The 10,064-nt window shown below is 46.2% G+C and overlaps 1 protein-coding gene across 2 annotated transcripts; it reads left to right on the plus strand.

Moving 5' to 3' along the window:
• Window positions 1-242: 242 nt before the first annotated feature.
• LOC144144283 (vacuolar ATPase assembly protein VMA12-like) lies at window positions 243-9,896 on the plus strand. Of its 2 annotated transcripts, XR_013317209.1 has the most exons (3): window positions 243-651; window positions 8,232-9,240; window positions 9,282-9,896. XR_013317209.1 is itself a non-coding variant. In XM_077675646.1 (2 exons), the coding sequence occupies exons 1-2, from the start codon at window positions 266-268 to the stop codon at window positions 8,455-8,457; spliced, it is 612 nt and encodes a 203-aa protein (XP_077531772.1). In that variant the 5' UTR covers window positions 243-265; the 3' UTR covers window positions 8,458-9,896. The 2 variants fall into 2 exon arrangements, 1 of the variants encoding a protein (XP_077531772.1); XM_077675646.1 differs by having other exon boundaries at window positions 8,232-9,896.
• Window positions 9,897-10,064: the final 168 nt, after the last annotated feature.

Raw genomic sequence — 10,064 nt, forward strand, 5'->3', positions numbered from 1 at the left:
CTACAAAAACAAACAAAAATCTCCTAAACACCTGCGTGTTTATTTCTTTTTTTCTAATGACTTGTTATTAGTACTCATGTTAGAAATTAAATTGTTGTTTTTAGAAAATTTATTCCTCTTTCTTGACTGAAAAAAAGTTAAACTAGTGGCTAAAGAAAGAATAAGTGAGGTTGGTGCTGTACAGAGCGCTGCTTTACGGTATGCTTCAAGATATAACTACACTAGGCTTTTAATTCATAGATCCACGACTAAGAGCTACATCAAAATGGCCCCGCACAGAAAAGGGCTGTTTAGTTTCGAAGGTGTCCGAATAAAACCCGGCGATGTGCTTGAGACGTTTTTGAGGGACGTGCGTGATAGCGGCATCTACAACGAAGTCTTGCGGAAGTCGGCGGAAGACATCCTGAACGGCGGTGAAGCAGGCGTGCCATTTTCGAAGCTGCGTTCTTTGCGCGATGTCGCAAACGCGTCCTCCGACCGCCCACCGGTCTACTTGCACAAACTCTTGGAAGGCTCGGAGCTCTGCTTGCCGAGTCCTGTCACTGCACCCCGCGACCCCGAACTCGAAGCCCGCATCAAGAAGCTCAAGGCGCAGCAATTGAACCGAGAATACGACCGCATGACTTCGGACGTGGACGTATGTCGCAGCAGGTATGTCCTCTGCGCGGTTGGTGACTGGGGCTGAGCGTGTTTTGAAGAAAAGAAGGGAGTGTCTAGCGTTACGCCCTGGCGTCGCCGTCGTCAGAGTTACGTCCGATTGTCTGTAATCACCAATAGTAATTAACTATTATCATTTCCTTGGGCCAGTGAGCAGAAGCAGTTTTGCCTGTTGGTTAAAAATCCAGACCGCTTTTATCGTGCAGTCTTCTCTGAAGTTACGTCCAGACGTACCCATGGCAAGAGTTTACGTCCGAGTATCTTTAATTATTAGTAGTAATTTAAACAGTGATTCCGGCAAGTGAGTTGAAGCGGTTTGTCCCGCGGGGTGAAAATCGACATAGCGGACGGGGCTTGGGCTTGAGAGTGTCTGGTACGTCGCAACTTCAGCAAAGGTCACAGTTCCCCTACACGTAATGCTAGCCACAGCCTTTGATGAAACACGATTTATCCGTATCGCGTACTAAAATTAGTGCGCGTTCCAAAGGACTGGCAAGTTGCTCAAATTTAGCCGGTGCACGAGGACGCAGGTTCGATTCCTGGCCGCGGCAGCCGCTTTTCTGATGGAGGCGAAAAGCAAAAAAAAAAGGACGATGCTATATGTACTACGTAGTGAAGTCTCACCGGAAATTGCTATACGCACTACCGATATAGCGCCATCTATGGACGCTGTCAGAAGCGCTTCTTTTTTATGTTTTTACGTGGTCTCAAGCGTTCGGCCGGTCGACATGGCAGCTTTTCGTCGCTTTTGACCCTTTTGACCGATCCATGGATGGATCGACCCCGCCAATCTCGTTGCGACAAATCACGGTAATAAAGCGCAAGTCTGGAATCGTGGGCCGGCCCGGCCGGGCTGATGCACACGATTCGCGCCAGGGCCGTCAAGCTGGCGTGGCAACTTCCCGATCGCGCCGTCAGCACGCGGCAGTGGTTCGAAGACGGCTTGCCCAATCTGAAGGTAGGTATTTCTGGCCTCGTTGGTTTGTCCCGTAACGCTTGCTTTACTGATGTTGAAGTGGGAGACCCGCGTCGACCGCCGAGCTTATATTTCCGTCACCAGCCTTTCCAGCCGATGCGCGAGCATGCATGCATGTCGCGTGGCCCCTTCAGCCGTCGCGGCCAACTGAACGGTGCGAACGCGTATTGGATACCTTCAGCGCGTTTCCCCTCACCTTGTTAAATGTCGTTTCATGCATTGTTGTAAGTGCGATAACGCATAAGGACAAACACGTTTTTAATCAACAAGTGTGAAGCTAATGATAGGAGATGGGGGAGTCAGTGATGATGCTTGTATCCGCTTTCTAGTGCCGTATAATTAGTGTACTGAATCTTTCTCAGGGCCAAAACATCGTTCCAGGTTGTAGCGAAAGTTGTGGAACAGACCAGGAAGGCACCAATGCCTTGTTTCTCTTTGAAGCAGCCTTGTATTTATGCATTGAGAACCAATTCGACCAGCTGCACACTTTACTGGTTCCGTATGTATTAGCATGGGCGTCTGCAGAATTTTATCTTGACGGGGCAAATCCATTGTTTCTGGCAAGAATAAGGAGAGGGCATGGGGGAGAGTGCAAGTGCTGGGGTAGTTTGGGGGGGGGGGGGCAACATGTATATGTTCCCATTGTGTAGTATGATTCTAATCTTGTGCATTGCTCTTTTGACTCAGAAGTACTGGTTTTATTTGGGTGGCAGTTCCTTTTTCCTCAGAAAATGTAGTTCTTACTGTAAACGGGACCAAACAGCAAAAAAAGGAGATCAGTTCTAAGTGAGAAGGAAAAAGGTTCACGTCAATTTATAACAAAGACTACGGCAGCTTCTGCATGCGGTGTGGTTCCTGTCGGGCTAACAGATTTGCAAAAAAATTGCACAACACTTCACACGGTGTGGTCGCATGCAGCCCTGCACCAACGGCATCTGCTCCCATTTTCTGTCACTGGCCATAAAAACTGGCTGCTTCAAAATAATAATAAATTTCTTAGCCGCATTTACATTCAGGCAAAAAGTATTGTGCAGCCATTTAATGTAGTAATGGTTGGTATGGAAAATCGTGCTCAATAGGTTTTTCACGAAAGTTGGTTTCAAGAATTCAAATTGTGCCAGTAGGACAAAAATAACACAAAATGAAAAAAACATAACAGAGGTCCTGGGTTTTGCCATGTTTATTTTTGTGCTTTTTTTCTATCGTTTATACAAGCGACATAGCCGTATTGCTAATTGTATTGCACCTTTGGTTTTACAGGTCACCCAGAAAGGACAACTTCAATTGAAGCTGAGGATGTGGTGTAATAAAAATTTACTTCATATTGTAAAACAATAGCAGTGTTGATGTCTTCTTGAAAGTGTAAGAAACAACAGCCTTTCTTGGACCATTTGCATGCAGACTTATTTTTCGATAACCTGAAAACAATGTAAAATAGTTAACCCGTTTCTTCTTGTCTACTTTTTCTTTTAGGGTAGGTGGTGCTTCTTTTCTTTCAGGTTGTTTTGAGTTGACTGTTTTTCATGATTGATTCAGTTATTTAAGCATTCTGGAGTAGACATATTCTCAGTACAACTGAGCTGACGTCTCCTGACGTTTATCATGCTAAGCGTCACACGTGCACCCTGCATGCTCACCACGGGCACGGACGAGTTGCAGGGTATGAATGAAGGTAGCAGAGAATTCTTTTATCAGCATGTAACCACCTAAGAGTCCACATGCTTGAGCAAAATCATGGGCATCTTATGTGGCATAGAAATAATAGCAGTTGCCCTGCCAGTTGGAAAACGTACAATTCAAACAATGTAGATGTAATCAATATATATTTCCTTCTGCTTAGAAATGGCCTCTTGCTGTATTTTCTAGTTTATAAATAACATAATGCTTGGCTGCAGCAGCTCTGATAAACTAGAAAATGTCAATAATGAAGAGATGGGCATTGCTTCCACATAATTTACAGATATTTTTTTTTACCATTCGTGATGTGAAATTGCCTAGGCGAGTCTTCGGAGCTTGGCAAGAAACTGCTTCAATGCACAACTTAAACCGTGTTGGACAAACGGCACTGCTAGCATGTGACATTATGCACGTGAAAGAATGCAGGATAAAAGTTCTATACATCTTCCGGTTTCCTTTTCCTGTGTCTGCATGTCGGGCGCCTTTATTTGCCAAAATAAGGCTGAGTGGGAGGAGGGATGGGAAACGTTTAAAGGTCACACTGCAAAAGAATGTGTCTTAAGAGTTTCGTAAACACTATGGATTAGCTGCTTTACATCAGAAGCGTTTCTTACCATCATGTTTAGCCCCGGTGACTTTCTTGCACAGCTTAACAGCCATGCGGAAAAGCCAACTTTAACAGCTCGTGGCAAGGTGTACAAACACACGAACTAAAAGCACAGGTGCGCGTTCCCCCGTTTGTACTCAACAGTTCCTGTAGAACATGCTTTAGTTAACTGCTGCGTAGTCAATTAAAAGTGTTTTGTGCGCCGCCGAAACCACATCGCGCTAAGAGCTCACTCAGGGATCTCAGCTAGAATCTTAATTATTAAGGCGTATAGCCGCCGTGGGATATTATTTAGAGAGTTGGCGATACCCAGGAATAGACAGCTTGAGGCTACTATAGATACATGCTTGATTACACAAAACTCAAAAGTAAAATAAAAAAATGACGCGGGCTGCCCGACACAACATACGATATGTTGATCAACACCGTATATGTTATGCACCGGCTGCCCGCGTAATTTCTGTTCCTGCCTCGATTAAATGCTCAAACGTGTCGTAAACGGCCCTGTGGGCAGCCATAATCTATTTCACGCCCATGACTACAGCGCAAACTTTGCGGTGGCCGAAACCAGGTACGCAGGTACTTTGCCGTTCGTACGAAGGTCGCGTCAGCCCGCCACCAAGAAAGCTCGGGAGTGTTTCTGACAGAGCCTCATAGATGGCGCTATATGGGTAGTGCGTATAGCAATTTCCGGTGGGGCTCCACTACGTAGTACATATAGCATCGTCCAAAAAAAAAATCGCGCCAATCCACCCCGTGAATGTGGTTGGAAAGCAAAGCTGTAACTGGCACCCATAACGATTACCCATGCGACGTCACTTAAATTCACTCACATCGCGTTACAAATAGTAATACCAGAGAGAAGTGAAATGCACTTAACCACACTATTACTTCAAAGAGATATTTTTGGTAAGGTTAAATCAATGCATGATGCATGAACGGTGTTTGGTTGAGTTGTATTGGTGTAGCACAAGAGTGGAAAATTTTTCTATAAAATTAAAGTAAGCTCCAACCCGGTGTTAGACGATCTGACTTCTCCGTCTCTGCGCCGCGGACGGAGGTGACGAGATTTGCGGCAGAGAAGAGGGAGGAGGCGGAATAAATACTTTTGTTCAGATTTCTGAACGGCCCAGAGTGCAGCCCTGGGGAGTGATTCCTTATTCTGTGGGGCCCATATTCATTCCGCGCACACTGTGTTCTTTCCACCCGCTGAAGCTGGGTAGGTAGAGAGGGCCTGGGCAGGAGCATCTCCCATTGCTCTGGTTGGGTAGTTGACGGAAAGAGAGGAGGGTGCTCAGGACTAAAGTCGCACACTCCGATCACGGGATGGAGTGTTCCTACTTCTGAGTAAAATTTACATTCAGCGTCGTAGCCATTCGGATACATTAAGTGAAGACGCGTAGACTGTGGGAAGGAGCCCGGATTGTATGAGCCGTAGGGTAGTTTGTTGTTCTCTGGAAAGGTCAGGGTAAGGCGAAGGTACGGTCTGTCTCAGAAGGTGATAATGCTGGGTGATCTCCCTGAACGTGACAAGCGGGTGACTGTCCTCGTGCAGCTCCATAGCACGGGAGGTAAAAGCGCAGGCTTGTTGGGTGGACATATTTGTTGCCCTCCTTTGAAGCGTGAGGGGTGTCCAGATGAGCTGTATGGAACCGTTTGGGGAGTGGCTTTTTAGCACGCGCAGTGCAGGTCAGGACACAAAACTCGACTGGTGATTCCAGTAGGCTTGCTTGGAATCGGTGACTACCCTCCAAACCCCTGGTTGAGTGAGAGCCAAGGTGATGGCTGCCTCTTCTGCTGGCGTCATTTCTTGGGTCCTAAGCGAGGTACACGCAAGGAGGTTGGTTCTGTAGGTAGCCACGATGATGGCGTATTGCTGCCCTCGATGTTTGGAGGCGTCTGGTTAGATAACTGCATGAACCCCACCGAAAGTGGTGTTTAGCGCTTGAGCCCGTGCTTTTCGGTGACCCTCGTCATGTGAGGGGTTCATATTTCTAAGCAAAGGAAGCATCTTTAGTTTTGGTCGCCTAGAGTCTGGTAGTACGTCAAGCGGAGTGACATTCTGGGCTGCCCAGCCAATCTGGTGAAGCATGCGGTTACCCACCGCAGTTCTGAGTCGGACCTTCTGGTTAGAAAGATGGCCTTCTATCAACTCTTCCACCATGTTGTGGAGCCCCGTTCTAAGCAGCCTCTATGTGGACGCACTCATGAGACGACCAATGGTCTGCTCGACCACCTTTCTTATCATTATTTAGTCTTCCTTGTCGAGAAGAAGACAGGGAATTGACGTAAGCGACTCTCGAGAGGACAAAAGCTTCAATTAATCGAAAGGTACCGGATTATTTTAGGCCTCGCTTCTTGGTGGCAACTCGCCTGATCATGTGTGTGCTGTTTTTTAGGCGCTGCAAGACGACGCCACTCTTGGTGTTAGCCTCGAGATGTAGGCCCAGGATGTTGACGCTGGGGCTTGGAGTGATGGCCTGGTCATCAAGGAGTATTTGAATGTATTACTTGATTTGGCGTGAGTGCGGACGACAAGGAGCTGTGATTTTTTACGTGAACACTGGAGGCCACAGGTTTTAGCACATTGACGTACTAGAAGTGAGATGCTATGAACTGGTGTGAGCTTGCTTTAATTTTTGTAACTCTTAGCATATGAGCAAGCTGCGCACAGGGCTGCTGGATGGGCGTGAGTGGTCGCGTGACAGTTTCACGTGGCATTCAGCGAGAAAGCAGCGGGTAAACCCGTAGATGTGCTTGATGAGTACACCACCTGTATTCCCCGTCTTCGCGTGGGCTCGTAGCTGAATCGGTAAGACGACGGGCTCTCGCTTTGTTAGTCTATTAGTTCCAGGTTCGATTCCCGGCGGTGCCAGTAAATTCTTTTATTGTTCGCTGGAGTTTTCTGGTGACACCAACGGTCGCGAAAGAACCCTTGGGGGGTAGAGGTAAAAAGCTTTGCTTTAAAACACCCGTGTGCACGAGATTTCGGCGCACGTCAAAGATCCCGAGGTGGTCAAAATTAATCCGGAGCCTTCGACTATGGCACGCCTCATCACCTGCGTTGCGTCGGTGCGTTAAAGCCTACAGTCAATCAATAAATTTAGCCGCTGCCCCTCGCTATGCCTTGTATTTTTTGAAACAGAAAAACTCCGCTAAGAAGCATGGCTGGGCGACGGTGCGGGGAGGCCTCTAGCTTCCCTTGATTGTATCACTTGAATGATAACGTGCAGTTACGTGCCCATATAACGTGCAGTTATGCGCCAATATTACGTCACGCCTGCCCATATTACGTCACTCTAGCATGAACTGGAAAGTTTTTCAATACACCTTTTTTTTTTTTTTTTGCTAAAAACACGTCGTTCGTTGCTGGGGTGGAGCTGGGTGGGTTACCGAAGGCTAATTCTTTCAAATTAAACGCCGTTGTAATTTTTGTTCACGGCCCCTTTAAAGGGGCCATGCAGACAAAACACAAATTTAATTCATTCGAAAGATTATCTCATTAGAATCATACTGTCACCACTTTTGACATAAACTTCGCCCAAATGAGCTACATAATTAGGAAAAAAGAGAATGGCCATGCGACCCATTTCCCGCAACAGAACCTGTAATGTCATATGCGGCAGCTCTGCAATTGGCTGAGGCCGCCAAAAGCAAATGCAAATTAGGCAGGGCTTACAAGCTTGCCGAACGGGCTGTTTGCACTTAAATTAAGGGCACATTCTTTTTATAGCTGCAAGAATGTGGGGTAAACAGTGGAAGTTACGAAAGTACACGTAAACATAGAAGTGCTGATGCGTACTGCTGTTGGTACTGCGTGCACTATGCTTGTTTTAGCTGCAGAGCACTGCAGCGCTTTGCGGTTGTCTCGGACGACACTGGCCGATTGGCGTAAGCGACGGTGTCTTACGTGACCATACTTGCCGAGCGAACACCACGTTTCATGAAACGATTATTTTCTACCTTAACAGAAACAAGCTAGGTACAAAATGGTCAAAAACAAAGCGAAGACAGAAAGTGGCCCTTCACGGTATGGTGGTCCATGTAGGTTGACTAACGCTAAACGAGGCTCCGCAATCGGCTGCAGAGTGGTTCTTGTGATGTCATTGGAGACGTTGCTAAAACGCGATTTGGCAAGAGAATCAAAATTTCAACTTCAAATTGATTAATTTTGCTGTGAATAAGGCATCGTTTGCTTCTGGACAAGCGCCACTATAAAACACAAACTCTTTCGCATAAAACAAACTTGTATTTTGTCCGCATGGCCTTCCTTTAAAGCTGGAGTGCAAGCGGTGCATTTGCCGTTCCTCGCAGGTCATCGCCGCTGACTCAGGTCGGCGCGGAGGTGCGCCAGGTGAGGCAGCAGTCGTGGGCGGTGGTCAACCTGTTGGTCACGGTCGGTGGCACGTTCGCCTTCTTCTACAAGGCGGTGGAGTACTCGCTGCCCGACCCGCACATCGCCCTCCAAGTCCTCGCGGCACTCTTTGCCTCCATCGTGGTCGCCGTGGCTGAACTGTACTTCCTCATACGCGTCATCTAGTACTTCGCGTCGTTTTCCACCATCCCTGCTACGAAGGGCAGGTCCTTTCGTGAAGGAGTGTCCTTTCGTGATTCCTACATTGTGGTGTAAGGACTGCCATGTTACGTTAATCCAGCATGTCAGCACGATTGCTCAGGCTCGCCGGTGATGGATGGGGGTGTATAAGGATTGCTGGCGGAAGTTCAGGCTTGCCGGCATCCTGTGTGGCAGGTGAAAGCCAGACACAACGCTGCGACATCAAAACACAACTAAAGGGCCGATGCTCGACTGGAGTTCAATTTTTCTGCCTTCGTGTTTGGAAATACGGGCTCTTAGAAGAAAAAAATTGGCGCTCATATCGAGGTTTTGGGTAGTCTTCGTTTAGGTCATTTTGTTCGGCGTTGTGTGGAACTTTGAAACTGGAAAGAGTGTTTTGGGTACAGTTTTTGGATGTTTGGAGAAAAGGCTTGTCACTTCTACATTTATGGAACTGAATTTTCTTTTTTGGGTTCACTGCCATTTCATTGCGTGTGTGTGGGCACGGCTGATTGAAACAGTGTTTAGCTATCAGTAACCAGAAAGGTGTCATTTGGTGGGGAATCGCTAAGATTTCCTAGGAGCCATGGATGCTTTTGTTTCAACACCCAGTGCCTCTATTTTTCGCATAATTTCAAACAAAAGAGCTTGACAAATGTCCTTTACGGCAGAAAGTTAACACGGCATACTGCAGATCCTTTGCATTCTTTAGGTTCTTGCAGCAGTAATGTTTAGAATGACTTTTTTTTTTTTCAAAATGTCTTGTAGGCACTGGAAAGTTCTCATAAAACATTACATTTGTCTTGTAGGCACTGGAAAGTTCTCATAAAACATTACATTTATGAGACCCATGTTCCTTACAGTCTTTGCTGTATTTAACTGCTATAAGTACACCCTTGAAATGATTAGCTCATATTGGAGAAAGCAGCAGCGCGTTGCCAGTTGTCATCCAAGACGTCAGCTTTCATGACAGAAATTCTGACATTTGTTTGTAGCATACCAGGTACCTAATGTACTTAAAGTTCTTGATAGACTCCAACAAGATGAACAAGATATACTCTCTGTATGCATTGCACACAGTCTGAATGCTTGCAGTTTAGGCAATATATTTATGTGTCCTAGCGTCAGTGTTGCTGGACTACGTGCCAGAGAGACATCCTTTATAAGACTTTATTTACTGCAGTAATTGCAGGGCTATCTAGAGATATTCCACTTACCTTGGCTTGAGGCATGATCGACAGGTGTGTGAAAGAACTTGCAAACTGTCCATTGCAAGCTATCGCTCGGTGAAGAAGCACTGTAATTCGATTTTTTTTAACAAATTATCTGCTTGACTTGTTCGAAATTTCTACCTTTCGTGTCGGCATGGCCGCGCCATCTGAAATACATTTCTGAAAAAGAATAAAGGGATATGTTTGTTGCCAGTTCTATGAGTCTCAATTGGAGATGCACCATTGTTTAATTTTTGTTCCTTCCAGTATCTCGCGTTCCTTAAAATAAAATCCTTTTTGTGTTTCTGGCAAATGAGATTATAGCACTTTCCTAGTGAATTAAGGGGACACACAGGTCATAAACCAACAATGTTATTTTTA

This window comes from Haemaphysalis longicornis, unplaced genomic scaffold (assembly GCF_048455015.1).
Source record: "Haemaphysalis longicornis isolate Haplotype H1 unplaced genomic scaffold, Haemaphysalis longicornis Haplotype H1 scaffold_681, whole genome shotgun sequence".
NCBI classification, from domain to species: Eukaryota; Metazoa; Arthropoda; class Arachnida; order Ixodida; family Ixodidae; genus Haemaphysalis; species Haemaphysalis longicornis.